Source organism: Astatotilapia calliptera, chromosome 18, assembly GCF_964374335.1.
Source record: "Astatotilapia calliptera chromosome 18, fAstCal68.1, whole genome shotgun sequence".
NCBI classification, from domain to species: domain Eukaryota; kingdom Metazoa; phylum Chordata; class Actinopteri; order Cichliformes; family Cichlidae; genus Astatotilapia; species Astatotilapia calliptera.
The window spans coordinates 12,919,929-12,938,256 of NC_137439.1; the positions used below are offsets into that span (position 1 = coordinate 12,919,929).

The 18,328-nt window shown below is 38.5% G+C and overlaps 1 protein-coding gene across 5 annotated transcripts; it reads right to left on the reverse strand.

The window, feature by feature from the left end:
* Positions 1-4,057: 4,057 nt before the first annotated feature.
* Positions 4,058-18,328, reverse strand: ranbp3b (RAN binding protein 3b). Of its 5 annotated transcripts, none has more exons than XM_026149536.2 (17): positions 18,218-18,327; positions 16,376-16,431; positions 16,019-16,055; positions 15,849-15,926; positions 15,664-15,735; positions 12,946-13,011; positions 11,999-12,091; positions 11,717-11,826; positions 10,085-10,204; positions 8,660-8,760; positions 8,473-8,548; positions 8,267-8,363; positions 7,647-7,771; positions 7,425-7,545; positions 6,665-6,807; positions 5,394-5,589; positions 4,058-5,275 (listed from the first exon to the last, which is right to left on the reverse strand). In XM_026149536.2, exons 1-17 carry the CDS (start codon positions 18,237-18,239, stop codon positions 5,232-5,234), a joined length of 1,557 nt encoding a protein of 518 aa, XP_026005321.1. In that variant the 5' UTR covers positions 18,240-18,327; the 3' UTR covers positions 4,058-5,231. The 5 variants fall into 5 exon arrangements, with proteins under 5 accessions (XP_026005321.1, XP_026005322.1, XP_026005323.1 ...); XM_026149537.2 differs by having other exon boundaries at positions 16,376-16,389; positions 18,218-18,285; XM_026149538.2 differs by lacking the exon at positions 11,999-12,091 and having other exon boundaries at positions 18,218-18,328.

The window sequence follows — 18,328 nt, forward strand, 5'->3', positions numbered from 1 at the left end:
TAAAAATGCAATTTGTGATGACTGGCAATAAGTCTTTCACATCACTGTGGAGGAATTTTGGCCTACTCTTCTTTACAGGATGTCTTTAATTCAGCCAGATTGGAGGGCTTTCAGGTATGACGGGTCTGTTTGAGGTCGTTCCAAAGCCTCACAATTGGATTTTAAGTCTGGACTTTGAGTAGGCAACTTCAAAACAAACTCCTTGTTGTTTTGAGACTTGAGAAGACAATCTCTTTCAAGGTTTTCTGGTAAAGAGCAGAAAGGATGGTTCCGTCAATTAAGTCATCTCAGCCAAGAAGCAGAAAAGCAGCCCCAGACTGTGTTTGTCTGTTGATATAATGTTCATTTATGAAATGCTGTTAGTTTTATACCCGATGTAACGAGACAGAAAACTTCCAAAAACTTCAACTTTTGACTTGTCAGAATATTTTTCCAAAAGTCTTTGGGATTATCAGATGTTTTTTAGTAAATGTGAGACGAACCTTTGTTCTTTTTTGGCTTAAAACATTTGTGTCCATGTTTTTTTTTATTTTATTGTTGAATCATCAACACTGGTCATAACTGAGACGAGTGAGGTCTGCAGTTCTTTAAATGAAGCTCTGGGTTCTTTTGTGACCTCCTGGATGAGTTGTGGATAATGGGTCTCAATGTGGTTTCAAAACCTTGGAAATTAGAACTTTGCTTCTCATCTGTTCTTTAGTTTCTTTAGAACGCAGCATTCTGAAATCTTTTAGCCTACTTCCCTTTGCCACACAGGTTATACTCTAACTGATTTCTTGATTCAACAGGTCTGGCAGTAATCAGGCCTGGGTGTGGCTAGTAAAACTGAGCTGAGCTTTCCAAAAACTTTAGTTAATCACAGTTAATGTATGATTTAACAAGAGGAGGCAAATACTTTTCTACACAAGACGGGGTATTAATAAATAAAATCATCAACTGCATTTTGTGTGTATTCATGTTATCGCTGTCTAATATTAACATTTGTTTGTTGCAAATTTGCCACACAAATTTCATCCATTCATTCATTCTAACGGTTTGTTCAAATCACGGTTGCGGTGCAGGGTGGAGCCCATCTCAGCATGTTACCTGTGACAATATTTCCTTGCAAAAGGTTCCTTAAAAAAAATGACGAATTATCCTTCAAATGAAATCATATTAAAACACTCTGTGTGACCACACCACAGATGAAACTGAGAAGGAATAATTCAGTTAGAACAGATGAAGAGTCAGGAAATCTATGGTGACGTTTAAGAGAAGTAAGAAGAGGGTTTAAGCTCCTCGCATAGTAATTTTCATTCGCTATGAGCGTGGAAAGCACTAATGTGTATTTAATTCTTATATATTTCATGTATTAAGGCAAGAAAGGGGAGCAGAAAGACACCAAGTTAGCAATTCTCTTGAATTTATCAGTTCTACTCATCATCCCATCATCATAAAATATGTGAGCGAAGTGAGAGTGGATGGATAAAATAAAAACCTATAAGGCTGGACAAAATGACGACAACCTTACCAATGTTAACCACAGTCTGAACAGACAAATTCTTGATGGGAGTATATTTCCTGAAAAGCCTCGAGTCAAATGCTGACTCCCAAAATTGGCGCCGTATGTCTACAGGTAGCCGCGTATTTCTGTAGCTGCAGTGACACAACAATCTGGATCGATGTGGTAGACTGAACATTTGCAAAACAGACCAATTTCACTTCAAGTATCATCTGCTGTAATATATCAAAAATATTTACCTTAAAGTGTTGCCTAGTAGTATCCACAATACATGGCGATTATGGAAACACTGTGATTATTATTACCTCTTTATGACACCAGTGCCTAAAGCAAACAATAAAAGATGTGATTCAGAGCACCAGTTATGTTCGAACACGCTTTTTTTTTTTGGGAGCTAGCTGAAAACCTACCACTTGTCAATATTAAGTCCACTTTTTCCAGGGGATTACTGTTTGTTTATTTAATACTTTTTTTTTCAAGGAAAGCTATCTACAAACCCCATAAATCAACACAGGCTTGCAGAGAAGAGGATTTTTCTCATCATCCTATGATGGGAAAAAATTAATCTTAATTTAATGCCAGTCTAACAGCATTACAAAGCATTACAAAATACATTTAAACCCAGTGCTTTGGATCCACATGCTCAAGTTTCATTATTCATTATATGTGAAGATAAATGAAGAACTGGAGCTCAATTTTTTTTTTTACTGCAAAGCAGAATTCATGACTATATTTGGGAGACATCCCCAAGATAACACATGGAAACTAGGATGAGATGCCTAATGAAAAGTCTAGCTAGAGCTCCAGTGTGACTACAAAAGATAAGAGGACAGACTCAGCAGTGGAAACCACGTTAGCACATTTATGTTTCACCTATGTTTTAGTATGCTCTAAATTTCTTCTTGAATGTCTGTGGCTTGCCAACTCTAGTAGAAAACTGTGGTCTTATATTTCTTCAGCCTTAAAAAGTGCTTGTGATCCATTTGATCAGCTGGAAAATAAATGTGGTCCAAATCTGTGCAGGACCAGCAAGTTTTCTATGAAGAACAGATGCAGGGCTAAAACAAACTATTCACAAGGTATGCATTTAAGGAAATATTTTATTTCTGCAAAAACAGACAACAGGAAATAAGATTTTCTGTCTTTCTTTAGAATTGCCTTGAAAAAACTGTTCTAACCTTGTCGTAATTATGCTAGTAATAAATTTATGCTTCACATTGTTTCATTAGTTCCTCCATTTTTTCATGTATCAGTTTGATGGTGTTATGGTAAGTTTAAACCTTGGCATAGATACCAATCGCCAAGAAGTTCTGGGAGAAAAACCCTTTTAGTCACAGTAGCTGAGTGTTAGTGGAAAACCCTGATAAGTACAGTCCCAATTTTAAGCTCCATTTAAGTCGAGACCATGTCCCAATCTCTCTATTCTGACCTAACAAGCTGAATCACAACCTGACTAACTGCTTTGTTTGTATAACTAACTTTAAAACGCATTGCGGTTATAACTTAGTCATTACATAGTTTGACCTCACTACTGACAAAAGCCAGGTGAAAAAACTATTCAAGTGTGTCTCCATTTAAATCACCTTTGGTGGCTTTCTTCTGATTTTAGAACTGGGGGTATGCATGTTGTGCAATTCATTTTCCTCTCTGATGCTTATCTCACCTCCTTCCCCACTACTTTAAAGTACTTTGAGAAAATGTTAAGAAGATTTCTATTGTTTGCGGCCCAATCTTTCAGGTGAAAACCAAATGGTTTATGTGTGAAGTTTAATGTTTGGGAATTCAATGAGGCGAAGATCCTTTGTGCTGACGACGACCCTGCTTTTAACGACATGTTCACAAAGTCAACAATCTTTCAAACAAACACCATCACAATAAAGATGCGTGCCCTTGGTTGTTACCAGTATTTAGATTTTTAAAAGAAAAGCATGAAGATGAATCACATTTGATGAGAATTAAAGAGAATCTGCAGCGCACGTCAAGGCCTCAAGTAAAACTCCAAAAAGTTAGTAGTGCTTGACTTGTTACACTAGCCCAGCATCTAAGCTCGGAGTGTTTAGCTTTGACTTTCACCACACAACTGCAATCATTTACGGGAGACGCTGCAGAAAAATGCTTTCCTGCCGAGTCACCACAGAAAGGCAGATAAGGCTAAGAATTTGCGAGCAGTGGCAGTTATGTTTCTAGTTTGGATGTATACGATTAGGCTGGGCTGTTATGATAGGTACATGCATCAAATATTCATGACCTTGTGCCTGATGAATACTGTATATAAACAAGATTTAGTCTGATTCCTGCTCAGTGCAGTCAGCACAGCATTCATCAACCTGCAGGCCAGATCCAGCACATGAATACAAAACAGATAGGCTGTTCTCATTCCACGTATTCAATTATGTCCAAGGGTAAAATTTGTTCCCTCTTTAGAGAGTTATTCATTATTGTACTGTTGCTTACAGGTACTACTTATCACTAGAGACAATGTCTAAGTATTACATATACTATACTGATACCCCTCTTGCTAGTGCAGAAAACCCAGTTTCAGAGGGAACAATAGCGGTCAGTCCAAAATGGTTTATTTTGTAAAGGGGGCAGCTGGAGATGAGAAAACATGGTGCGCTACTAAATGATGATATATTCAAATGTACATGACATTCAAAGGGTATTACAGTTGTCACTCAAATTTTCCACACATGAATTCTTTCATTCAAAACCTTTTTTCCAAATGTAAATGGATAAAATAAAAATAAAAAATCTTCAACATAAAAATATGAATCAACACGATAAACCCCTGGGATGCTGGAAAAGGAGAAAAGTAACAGTTACATGCAGAATGTAGACGGGTGAGTTCATGTTTTTTCTAATTTTGGAAAAAAGTAAAAACCAGACGCTGAATGACTAACACATCGTAGAAATCTAGACGAAACATTGTGGTGAACTGCCCTTTTGTCCCCAAATCATTAACTCACATTAGCGGAAACTGCACTGTTTCAGTCTTTTATTTGCTATAATATAGGTCAATAGGAAATATAAGAAACTGCTATTAATGACAACTCGAGTGGTCTTGGCTAGCCATTACAAACAGCACATATGTGTTGAGATGCCTCATGAAAATGACAGCCCAAAATAAATTACATTTGCCAAAACTTAACGCACAGACTGGTCAGGATGAGGGGGGCAAGAGGAAGGCTGGACTTGATGTAAGAGAAAAAAAAAGAAAAGAAAAAACAACAAACGACTGGATGACGAGTCAAATACGATGTGAATGAAGCTCCTCTGGATGTGTGGTGTCCAGAGGTACGGCTGTAGAGTGAGTATAAAGGTCCCAAAGTAGAAACTGCAGTCTTAACATGTGCCATACTTTAAAATGTAGAGGAAAACACCCTTACACTCATCAATATGATGAGCAGAGAAGTCCCAAACCAAAGCTTTGAAGTCTTTATTTTTGCTATCGGGGAGAGGAAGAAAAAAAAAATACTCGAGAACAAAAATTAAACACAAAAACAGGAGAGGGCGGGAAGAAACGACTCCAGATATTACGCTGAACGCAGAGAAGATGAACTGCACGAGTTGGGTGAGACACTCCGGCACAGGGGGTTATTTCCTGGAGCTAGACTTCTAATATCCAAAAGTACTGGTCTGGAGGACCCACGTTGGTCATGGGGTGTCCATGGAGATGCCTGCAGCAAAATGCTTCTACAGCGGCATCTCAGCAGGCTTTCCAAGAGTGACGCTATGTGCTTCCAGCTGCCTGGCTCTCTCCTCCCTCTGAATTACCTGCAGGAGCAGAGTCGCAACATGTCAGCAAAGGTATTTTAGTTGAATCACTGAAAAACAAACAAGAGCTGCTGCAGTAAAAACTAGAAAATCAAAATAAGAAATACAAATCACTGACTTGTAGCAGGAGTAGAGGCTGAAGCGGAGGCAGAGGCATTGTCCTCCTCGTCGCTGTCATCCTCGTTGGACTGCGGTACCTCGGCATCGGGGATGGTTGTTGCCGGGGTCTCGGACTCCTGTTCCACCCTGCTCTTCAGGGCCAGGATACGGTGATGTAACGCTGCAGCCAGCTGACCTACGTCTTTAGAGCTACCCTAAATATGCAAAAGTGTAAACAAAATTCAGCCACATGGACATGACACATGCACATTGCATTGGTACACTGTAACGCTCCATTTGCAGGATTTTCCAAATTATCAGTAGGATGACTTCATCTTGTTGAGAACGCAGCAGCCAGAGTCCTTACAGATTTCAACATATTACCCAGCTACTGAAGTCACTTCACTGGCTCCCAGTTCAACACAGAATTACCTGTACAAGTACTTCTACAAACTTATAAAGCTCTCAGTAGTTTGCCCTCCCAGTTCATCTCTGACTTTCTCAGTATCTATAACCTAATTAGATCTTTTAACTATTCTCAGAATTAGATCCAAGTGTGCTGAGGGTGCTTCAGTTACTGTGGAAACTGAACCTTGGAACAAGCTGCCTGCTGACTTGAGGTCATTTACAACTGTTTACACTTTACAAAACAAGCTTAAAGCCTCTTTTTTTAAACTTTCTTGTAAAGTTAGTTTTTTATTGCTTTGACTTAAGTAAGCCTACATTTGTTTTTATGTTTTTCATGTTTGGGTTATGCACACTGAGTTTACATTTAATGAAATGTGTTATATGAATTATAAAATTGCCACTTCGATACGCAGATGTTTCAGATTAAATGCTTTCCAAAACCCACAGAACGGCTGGAATGTTAAACATCTGGGGGAGGAAGTAATGCATTTTATTAAGAACAGTTTTTAACTACCTCAAAATAATATGTTTGAAAGCAGTATTCTTGTACCAACTGTAGGCATTGAATGTTTTAATATCACAGGACAATACTGAGCTGATCAAATTAATAACATGGAAATGTATTCACCCTTTACTAAAGAGGAAAAATACACAAAAACAGAATGAGACCGATGATAAAGACGCATTAACAGTGGAAGGGACAGCGTGAAACCGAGGCAGAATATGTTTCACCACTTCAATGCTTGTTAAAAAAAAAAGAAATTACAATTTTCTGTGTTTTTCTTACTTTTGATGTATACACAGGGAGGGGAAAAACACTTAAAAGCTAACACCCTTTGGAAAAATGAAATGTTCAAATGTTAAACGTTTAGTAACACATACCGATATTAGGAAGACCTTGACACCCTGGTCCTCCGTGTCCATGGCAGTGATTCGTACACTCTTCTCGCTGGCCTTGTCCACTTGCATCTGGGGCCAAAGTTTAGTGTTGAGGATCAACCGGAGGCTGCCCTGGGTCCTCATTACTGCAACACACGACAGCAGTGACATACAGATGCAAATATGCACGTGTTTACCATTTCAGCCCACTGACTGTAAAATCTCTTCACTAAACAGGCACAACTAGTATTTGCAGTAAATACACAGCTATAGTCCTAGAAACTGCTCTGTTCTGTCACTGAGAATGTGATTTGTACCAGGATTTCACAGTCTAGTCAAATATTAACCAGGATACAGTGAAAGGAAACTTCTGAAACTGTTGAATATTCATTAAAAACAAAACTTCAGAATGCTTGTCCACTTAGATTTTGATTTGTCTGAATGAAACCACCATATATAAACATTACCACAATACTACTGCGGTGGCCAGTCAACAGAGCCATGTAGTAGGAACAGACTCCCTCTTGTGTTCATTGTTAGGTTTTGTCATAACACGTGTAATCAAAACAAAAGGTATGTTTTGGTTTACTGAGATAATAGTCGCCCCTACCTGTCCCGGTAGAATAACAGTAAAAACAATCAGATGCTTTCGTCCGCTAAAGCTATTTGGGTGACTGAATTGTAAAAACAAACGTGCACATTCATAACAGAAAGGGTTTTTTTTTTTTTCCTCTCTCCAGCAGCTTTTTGAAGGTGCTTTTACCTAGACGGGACTGTAGCGTGCCGTCGTCTGTCGATGCCATGTCATTGAGCCTCAGCAAACCCCGACCTCTCTCTATCCACGACTGAGCAGTCTTCTCAAAAACATACAACTTGCACTGCATCTGAAGTAAAAGAGGAGGGGGAAAAAAAGAAGATTATAAAACATTCTCACCATGTTATTCGCTGCACGTCTTCAAGTGAAATACCCCGCCTTGTCTTTCACCTGTAAAACATTGCTTTCTGATTCCTCTCCAGTTTTCACATCGACTTTCTCTAAGATGCACTTCTTGGCTGTGGCTTTGGTGTATGCTGCTGCAGACTCCTCCAAAGACTCTGACACGTTGTTCACTGGTGAAATAAAACACAAACATATAACTGATCCTTTAGCAACACAGAAACAGTGCTACTGCAGGGTAATCAAGGAGCTTGTCTTCCATCCCCGAACAGAGAAGCTTGATAATGTTCTCTGCATCATTTCCAGAGCAGAGGCACTTGAGCTCTGCGCCCACATTTATGATTGCCTGGGCACTGAGTAGCTATGAAATGGTAAATTATTTTTCAAAGTCACCGAACAAAGTAAAATATTCTCTCACTCAGTATTCCCCTTTTGTATGTTAAGACACGAACCCTGGACACTTTAAAACCTTGCTTCTATGACATAAATCAAGCTTTTTTCTTTTTAGGTGGACTTTAAGTTTAAGACAATATAAAACGAATATACAGTCATAAGCCCACAGGTCTTGTTTTTGTCTTGAGTGGAGTAAAGTTTTGTGCTTACACCTACTAGTAATCAATCCAAATAGCAACCATTTTTGTAAATAATAGGAGGGGTGGGTTTTTTACCTTTCTCTGGGGTGGCTTCCTGCGATGAGGGCTCTGAAGCAGGGGCAGCTGACACGTCTTTATTTTCCTCATTTGAAGAGTCACCCTTTGGTGGACTCTAAAAACACAACAGAGTTAATCATTGCAGCTCGTTCAATTGTAGTCATTAGGAATTCTGCAGTATTGCAGGAGGTAAACAGACTATTGAATTCACCCTATTAACTCACCAGAACTCGTTCAGACATATTCTGCCCGAAAACAAATTTTGCTCCACTGTCTGCACTGTTTGTGGCATTTTTTGAACTGAAAAGGCAGAAATGCAAGTGTGCATCAACGCGTTGATCAAAGTTAATACTGAATTTTGCAGAAATACTATTTTAAAAAAATGTAGAAGTAGAACACATTTTTAATTACCTTGTGGTAGAGATGTACTGCAAGAAATAATTTGTGCCCTCTGATTGAGAGTCCAGTGGCACGCCGTCCTTTGAATTGTCTTCTTTATTGTTTTCCTCCAACTAGAGAGAGAGAGAGAGAGAGAGAGAGCGAGAGCAAGAGCGAGAGAGAGAGAGACACACAGGAAGGAAATCTTACGACAGAAAGTAGATTAAGAAATCTCTACAGACAATCCTTAACCAACCCAATATGATGTAATCCAAGCATCATGTTGGTCCAAGCAATAAGTAAGCACTTGTTTCATGTCCACTTTAAAGTTTCACAATAAATATTTCCACTTACTCTTAAAAAAAAAAAGTGCCATCTTGTGTGAAGAATGTGATGTCATTAGGTGGGTTGGTTATTAGCATATAACTTGTGACAGCTAAAAAGCAGCCTAAGGCTCACTTTTATGGTGCCCCTGACTGCAGCAATGAGTTTTATGTTAAAAACAAAAACTAGAATATCTTGTCCACTCTGTCTCATAGGCAGAAAGTGGTTTCTTCACTGTTGGCTAGCTGCACTGAAACGGGAATTACCAAAACTAGCCATAATGCTCAGGTTTGTAGATGACTTTGTAAAATAGGTCTGTGTGAGGGAGAGCCTGTTTGAGTCAGATGTTCACTGAACCAACTAGCTGGAGTCAAGCACCTTCCCCACTATTTGATTTGATCTCATGAGGTCGGTGTACAGACCGAGCGACCAATCAGCCGACAGAGTGCATACCCAGAAAATAGGATCAGTAGGTTTAACCCCCAGTTATTTCGAAGTTAAATCTTTCTTTTCACAAGCACAGCGAAACTACAAGATAACTGGTTACTACATGCATTACAAACATAACGTTTCTCATCAAAGCAAGATTAGGAATCCTGATAACCATCAGCATCTTCGCAGGTGGGACTCTTCACGTCTCACTCCCCTTCACTTATTTTAATTTACTTCATATTAGAAGTGAGTAAAAGTTATCAGTGAGATAATGTGCTTACCTAAACAATTTTCCACAGCAGTTTCCCAACAGAATTTCAAAACCAAAACAAACAAAGAAGGGTTCCAAGAACTACGGCATCTCTTCCTTGGAAGCTCCTGTGTGCCCCCCCTTGGGTCATCGCCCACATTAATCTATTCCCCTCTGAACATCCTGATGATGGTAGGCTTCTTGATTGCACTTTGGTAAGAAACTTAGTTGCATTTGCACTGTGTCACCAGTTAGACTAACATTACCATATGTTAGCTATTAGCAGCAACCAACCAACAACGTCACATTATGTACTAAACAGGATGGTGCTACACATGCTATAGAAAACTTTATTTTTTAAATCCAATTTCACCAAACACACACACTATTGCTTGACACAAAAATTCTTGCTTCGAATTCACCTGCTCACAGCCAGCAGAAGGAAAACTCACCTTTGCTCTGTCTTTGATATTCTGACCAAACACAAATGATATTGCTACATTTGACTCTTTCTTCTCTTTTCTTTCTCCATCCTTGTTACCACTCGAGCCATCTTCCTCATTTTCATGTTTCTGAAACAGGAAGAAACAGAGCAGCAGGGTCAACTAATATAACTAGTGTTCACTGAGCCTTTATCAGATTTGAAGGATCTTTTACCAACAAGAACTTCCCCTGCATGCAGCAAGTTTCATTAATATCTTCCATAAACCACACTGACTGCAACTTGCACCGTAACTGTGTTTGCAGTTGACTGTGCATTGCATAAAAACAAACGGGACCCAGTCTCACTTAGAAAAAAGTGACATTGCACTTTTAGCAGTCTGGGTCATTGTCAAGTATGTAGCCAAAATACTAGAAAAGTGGCATACAGCAGCAAGACGTGCCTAATTTTCCTAATGCAAATCCATTTACCTAGCAAGCCTATTAGTGGCACAGCAATATAGTTAATATTTCTGGATGAAACTCATTGCAGATCATTTAGTTACTAGTTAATTCATGCAATGTAGTGTGAAGTTCCCATCATAAAGAATCAAGAATAAGAATCAGCAAGCTGCCCGAGTCTCTGGTCTCACTGCAAATCCAGCTGCATAGCTTTAGACAGTGGCTAGTAATAACACTCTGAAGAGCTAGTGAAGGGCCAGCTGCAGACAACAACAGTGGATTTAGGGTCTATGCACAGGATAAAAACGTACAATTTCCTTTATTCATCCTTACAAAGAATCAACAGTTGTAATATCCAGTATTGTGGGAAACTGAATACAACTATGCTAACCCTGCTGAAGCACATATATGTGCGGCCAAATGACTCCAAGGCGGTCTCGTTCATTTTCATGCTGTTTGAAGAAATGTGTCCAAGCAACATCTGTGCTTCATTATTTCTTCAATTATCAGAATTTCTAACATACTTATGACTTAAGAAATAATGAAGCCAAAATGTTTGCTTTACTTGTACAAATGATACGCATGTGAATGAGTCATCACTTTGAAGTCATTTGGACTTTATTGGGTGCTGAAACCGAAGCCTAATCATAATTAATTTATTAAAAACAGTCACAGCACAAATTTTTATTTGGCCTAAACAAATGACTGAAACTGGCTGGACTGCTGTTCTGAACACTACGAGGAGCAAACTCACGCAACCTGTGTGGTTTCTCTTTGTTAGTCAAATTATGTTTGCCTTTTTCAGCTGTGGCTGAAAGATTCATTAAAGAAACAAACAAACAAAAACCCTGTAACGATGGAGACCTGAGGTAATGACAGAAAAGCAAGTGTTGCAATGTAGTAACATGTTTGTAGTAACAGTTTACACATGTATGTTTTAATAAATAGGTTTATATTATTTAATCAAATGTAAACAAAAAACATTTTTAAAAAAACAAACATGAATTTTCTATGCTGGAGCTTTTCATTCTATGACTTGTGTCTATTAACACAGTAAAAAGACAAATATGTCAACAGGACAAATAAAACACACAAGCAAAAACTGTAATACAAAAACTCAACAAACAAAAACTGCAGGAAATGCAGTCATGTTTGATTTCTGTCTCCTAATTATAAATTGTTTAGGTTTCGCTTCTTCTCACCGGTGTCTTAGTCAGCGTGGCTGAGTGCTCTGTGTTGTTCAGGAAGAGGGACTGGGTCACAGGTGCACCATCTGAGGACTTTTTCACACCATTGGTTCCACAACTGGAATCTACAGACAGAAAAAAAAAGGGAAATTATTCCAACTTTTCACCTATCCTGATAGCATTTGAAGCGACACACCTCATGAGCAAAACAGCTTGCACAGTGAGAACAACGACTGCAATTATATCTTAAATTACATGTGATTAACTAATGAGTGTAAGACTCTGAGCTTTACTCACTGGACTCTAAATGTGATTTAGAGGGCGGTGCCTGGAGAACTGCAGGGCGGAGGACACTGCGTTGCTGCTCCTTGGGTTTCTGACTAGGGACACCTGCAACCGAGGCAGTTTTTCTCATGCTTTGTACACACAGTTATATCTTTTATATGTACATGTTGATGTGTGGGCTGCTCAGAAAGAATTTTTTGGATTCACTAAAAATAATCTGCAAATATTCAAAGCTTTGCCTGGGAGTAGAGTACAAGTAAGGGGTAGGTCAATATGACATTAGTAGTCATTTGGGATCCCTTCATTTGAGGGGGGGGGGGGGGGGGCGGCATATTTGCACAATCTGATGTTATTCCAGACCATAACCTGCATTCAAATGCTTGACTTTTTGTGACAGCTTTCAAACATAGTTGTAACTTGTATAATCACATCAATTGTTCATGAGGACTGTACCAATGTCAGTGCTGATAATTAAGATTAAATGTCCTCATCAGATAAAGCCTGAATAATAAATGATAATGCATAATGAACAGGATCGGTCTGAGTAAACATCTGCCAAGGATGAAAGTTCCCTCCACCCTGTGCATGAACTGAGTGTCTGGATCAACAATGAGTTTACATCTAGATGGGTTTTTTTGAGCCTCATGATGATATCTGATGATATCTGCCAGTTTTTCTTATTTCAGTAACAAATCTAAAGTAATTGTGAAGATATGATGCAATTTTGCTCCATCTAAAACAGTAGAAACCTTTTCCAAATATTTTGTATGTGTGGACCAAGTAACACCTAATGCAAAAACATTTCATGCAAATCCAGCAATAGCTTTTGTATTATACTGCAAATAAACAGAAAAACTGAACCAACTACAAAAGCTACTTGCCAGATTTTTGTGGTCAGGTATATAACAAAACCATAGTATAAATAGTAAAAATAACACAAAAACATGTTAAACATCTACCTGAACTTGGTGCCTGTCCATGTATGAGAGTCGGTGGCTTTAAACGGAACCCCACGGGCTTCTCCTCTGGTGTAACAAACCATAAAAAGAAGCAAAAGTTAAAAAAAAAACATATTCAGGTATTGCACAACAACAACCTAATGTGAGCATGCTCTTCTGTCTTTGCAAATTTTGTAACCACAGAGCCAGTTACCACAGCAACCCTTGTACGGCCTTAAGAGTTGTGTTGGAATCTCAGTAATATGGCGGGCTCTAGGGCCTTTGATCTATTTCTACCGCCGTCTCTTCATCTCAGTGGCTTTATTGGGATACCATCAAGTAATCAGCACTAGAACAGAAACCCAAAAGCACATGCGAAAAGCCACATCCTGTTTGTCCTCAGCGTTTAGGAGACCCTTCCAGTGTGCATAAATGTGTGAAGCTTAGATTACACAGATGCTAAAGAAAAACATTTTCAATCTAATTATAAGAAGTATTTGCATAATTAAATATAAATGAATGTGAATATCTTTCAACATTTTTACTAACCAGCAACTCTCAGGACATGCATGCAAACAATGAAGAAAAAAACCACACAAGCAATAAAAGCACTATAAACATTTTAAATGCAACTAAAATAACCAAACTTCCAGCACATAGTGTAGTTCTGCGTCCCTATTAACAACATTTTTTGAGTCTGTTCATCATTATTTTTACTTTCAAATACACACATTATGTAACATGCTTCAGGCAGTTATTATCTACAGCCTGTTTGTTTGCTCAAGTGGAAGTCCTCTCCGTAAATCTGTTGACTAGTGATTTAAACCTCTACGTCACTTTTCAATTGAGCTCAAGCCATTAAAGCAAAAAAAAAAAAAAAAAAAGAAGATTGGGTCACTTTTATCTTTGACAAGAGATGGGATTAAAAAAAAAATCCATAAAAATCATACTTCCTTATTCTCCCTTAAAGTGCTTCTGCAATAATAATTTCATATCTCTATTAACTAGTCAGTATTTTTCATAATGATATTTTCCCCCATTTTGACTCGTCTTACCAGTGTAATATGACCTTGATGAAAGTGATTCAACAAATTAAAGTATGAACGGCTACTCGGCAAATGACTGATTAAGCTGAGCTTCACAAATTAAACAAAATCATTTAACATCTAAAGTGATACAACAAATTTACTGGTCAGACATCCTATAAATATTATGCTTTGGCAGGAAAACCAGACACAGACGAGTGCTGCTGAGTTCAAAGCAAAGTTACCACAAGATAATTATTTACAAGCTTTGTGTTAGAGATATGCTACTGATAAACAATGTTGTTAATCCAGCTTCACCCTAACTTCCTCTCCTTACAGTTACTGTTTAATTTCTTATTTAACAAATATGCATATGTTTTTGTTCCCATTAGCCTAATTTATGCCAACTAACATAACTACTTTTTTGGCCTTGTAGACTTCCTGTGCAAATGAACAACAGATATATAAACTGCAAATGACTAAATTTATTGTTTGGGGTGGGGGGATTTACATGGCTTTTTAACTTAACAAAAGGGCATAAACAACATAAAAAAATGACAAATTTTAGTTTGACACAAACACACCTCTAACCCTGGCAAGGAGCTTGCACAAGCAAGGTCATGAAGCGGAAACCTTTAAAGTTTAAAGCCCAACTTACCCTAACCTACCAGCTGCAACTTGTTTAGAATTTCAGGTTATATTTTATACATTTGCAAAGAAAGAAATACTTCAATTACAAAGAAGGATCTAATGTGGGAACAGCTATTATATCCAAGTCATACTGTATTCATAGAAAGACACCATAGACACCTAAGACGGCGCTAAATAAACTAGCTTTTAATACCCAATAAGCTAGTCCTCTGTAGCAGTGGCACTTGGAAAATTGCTGTCAGCTATCACCACATGACACTAGGAAATCATAATAACAAACCCTATGTATTTACTAATGTTAACCTTAACTCTGCCTTTTTTAAATTCAAGCATCACACATTTGTTTACCAGTTGAATCTGGCAGTTCAGAGCATGGAGGCAGGATCACAAGCGACTCAAGGCCATATTGTTCTTATAACTTAAAAGAAAAACAAATTTTCTGTATTACTGAAGGTTTTGAGAGGGCGGCAAATTACAAAATATAGAAAAAGACTTCTCCCTGCTTGGTATACTGAACGGTCTTTGTGCAACACATGACACAAACTGACAGATCTTTGGAGCAGTGAGAGCCAAATGAGAAATGAGCAAGGAGAAGTGAAATCTCAAACCAGACTAAATACAAAGACTTAAATTTAAGCCAAACAAAAACAAGATGCAGAAATATTTTGAATAATTCAAAAAGTTGTAAAGTAAATACCAATACTACATTTATAAAAATTTGCTTTCAGTTTATGTTTATGCAGTAAAGACTCTGAAAGGACAGCAGTCAAAACTGAATGGACAAAATCAGAGTAAAATAGCTAAATAAGAGTCAACTAGAACTAAGAGTCAACTTGGTGAGAGTTAAGAGTTTGTGACACTTTTAGAATTACCAAAATGATCTGTGACTTAAAATCTTTAAGTGAGCAAAAGCTACTATTTACCAGTTTTAGTGAGCGTCTTGTGCCAACTGCCTTAAATTGTTGAAGCGTTTGATTTTTAATACTGAGATTTTTTTTTTTTTTTAACCACAGGGGCCCTTTAAGCTGTGAAAGGAAAACTAATAGTGGTCTAGATTGCTCACCTGGCTCGGAGTCAGAGTTCCCAGTCGGAGACTGGCAGAAACTTGAGGGCATGAATACATTGTTCTTGGGAACTGCAAAGTAACAGACAGGCACTGCACTCAGCATACAAATCAATGTGTACACCACAGGCAAGAAGCAACATAAAGTAAACGCTCTGCTTTGCTTAGTCATCACGTGCCCTTACCAGAATGTGGGGGTGGGAATGATGAGGTCCTTTCCCTTTTCACAGGGGGAGTATAGCTTCCCTCATCTTTATCTGAATCTGAATGAAGTGAAATGATAATGACTGTATGTCAGTTTAAACAGAAAGATAACATGGACAAACAAAGTGGCCAATTTGGATATTTCATTTACCTTCTCCATCCTCTGCACTTGAGCCCTCAGCAGATCTCTGCAAGGAAGTGCAAAATGTTTGGGGGGGGGTTTTATTTATACCAAAGGAGCACCATTACTCATAAATCCTAGGTAGCTTTCTTAAATGCATGAAAATTTGACTTAATTAAATTAGAAACAAACTAGCAAGAAAGATGTGCGCTGATTTTGCAGGAAATGCTGCTAACAGTGACAAATTTGAATCCAACAACTTTTCTAGGATGTGTGCTTTTCAGAAACTCAGCTTGACTAAATGTTGGCATAAATAACATCTGCAAACTCAAAAAGGCAATTTTAGCCCTTATAGATAAAGAAAAGCAAAACAAAACAGAAACTTACCTTCTGTGGTTTATCTTTATGGAAAACAAACACAGGGGGCGCTATGGCAGGCTTGTCTGTTAAGAAAAGATGTAGGCTAGTCATCTAAACACTAACTTAAGGTGTGCAGCAGTAAGTGTATTTGGACATCTTCTATTTTATAGACTGTACAGCTGATTAAAAATAAAAAGTCTAACTTTTCAAAAATTGCTGTGGTCAAGATTCCAGTGAGTTAAACAACTGTTCACAACTAATTTAAATGTAAGAAACTTAAAAAGATGACCTGCAAAAATGCAGCTTAACAACAATCTGATTTCTATCTGTGTCAACCAGCCAGGCGAAATCATGCCATCAAACCGAGTACACTAAACTTAACCATACAATCCTATTAGAAGTTCCTGGAACAATTAAATCACATTAAGTTTACCTAAAGTGAACAATCCACAATAAACTAAATAACGTGATCAAATGTGAGATATGCAAATACACGTATTGCAGAATGGGCAAACTAGACAGAGACTGTGTAATTTTAAATAAATAAATAACTAAATGAGAAATTATGACGCTTTCCGCCGGTATTTTCTTGCCTCCATAATCTATGATCATAACATAACAAGAATAACTAAAGCCAGGCTAGGCGATAACATGATGTCAGCTCAAGCCACTTAACGACTATGTTCACACTGTACCCTGGTGTAAGATGTGTAATCCTATAACGTTAGCAGACAAAGGTTTTCCTCTGTCTGGGTCAGGCCTGCACACTGAACAGGTGTAGCATCGCTGTAGCTGCGCAAAACATGCATGCATGCGATATCAGCCAAAAGCCGGCAGCACATAGCCACGATTGTTTCCTGAAGCGACAATCACCGCTTTGACACACGCTCCGCATGGTTTAAGCTGATCATTTTTGTGTGAAACTAAAGAAAATGTTGTGTGACCTACATTTTACCCCCACCTTTGTATCTGCTGTCTGTCTCACAATCAGCTAACTTGTCCAATGAATATAAGATTTCCGGCATGAAACACTTCTATTCACATCTGAAATACAAGTAGCCCCAATGCGTCCCTTGCTTATGTTAACCAGTTAGCATATATACCCATCTGACCCTTTTCAGTAAATAGTCGGCGCCACTGGTTGTTCCTTAAAGCCCAGGGAGGTTTAGCTCGATGGCTAGTTAGCCTGCTAATGCGCTCCAACCAGCATGAGTCATGTCGCCTGACAAACAATGTCACTACAGTCCTCGCTTCATTCTCCCATATTAGAAGCCAAACAAGATGACAATCTGATTTTGATGGAATAAGAAAACGCGCAAACAAGCAGAGGCTAAACCGAAGCATTGTCTGACTGGCTGACATTTTCCTCTACGCGCCTAAATGAACGTCAAGCAAACCTAAAACGTAAAGCTAACAACATGAAATAAACACGGACACTGTTTCCAATCACTGCTGTTCTTACATATTAGCTTCGTTACACGCTGTGCTTTTCAAATGTGGCTTAGCCAAGTTTGGCGTTTATAATCACCTTAGATCGTTTAGCTCACCACAAATGGCAACAAATACACACACACCGACTATAAATAGCCGGGTGCTAGCGTTAGAAGGTAAACCGGCTAACTGACAGGCAGAACTGGAGGGCGTTCCAAGACATTCCAGGTATTACCCCAAGCCCAGCGTTAGCATTGTTAGCCTGTTTGCTAACGCTGTAACCTTATAAACGCCGCGACGTTATTAATCCACCTGAAGTCGCCATTTACGTGTGCCACAGTTGCTTGATTTCAGCTATCAAATATGCAAACCACGAACAGACACGCTTTACATGGCCACAGTAGCTGTATTGTTTTTCTCATTCTGCCACTTACTCACCTTCGTTTGCCAAGTCCGCCATTTTACTTCGACGCTCACACACCCACAACCCACCGCGCAGATAACACCAGTCAAGGCAGCAATGTGCTCAGAGATACCCGTTTGCTAATG

Coding starts and splice junctions, on each gene's coding strand:
- ranbp3b (XM_026149535.2), bottom strand. CDS start 16,459: ATGACTAGCCTACATCTTTTCTTAACAGACAAGCCTGCCATAGCGCCC. Junction 8,364..8,472: donor ATATGTCTGAACGAGTTCTG/GTGAGTTAATAG, acceptor TTGTGTTTTTAG/AGTCCACCAAAGGGTGACTC. Junction 5,590..6,664: donor TCAAGGTCTTCCTAATATCG/GTATGTGTTACT, acceptor TTGCATATTTAG/GGTAGCTCTAAAGACGTAGG.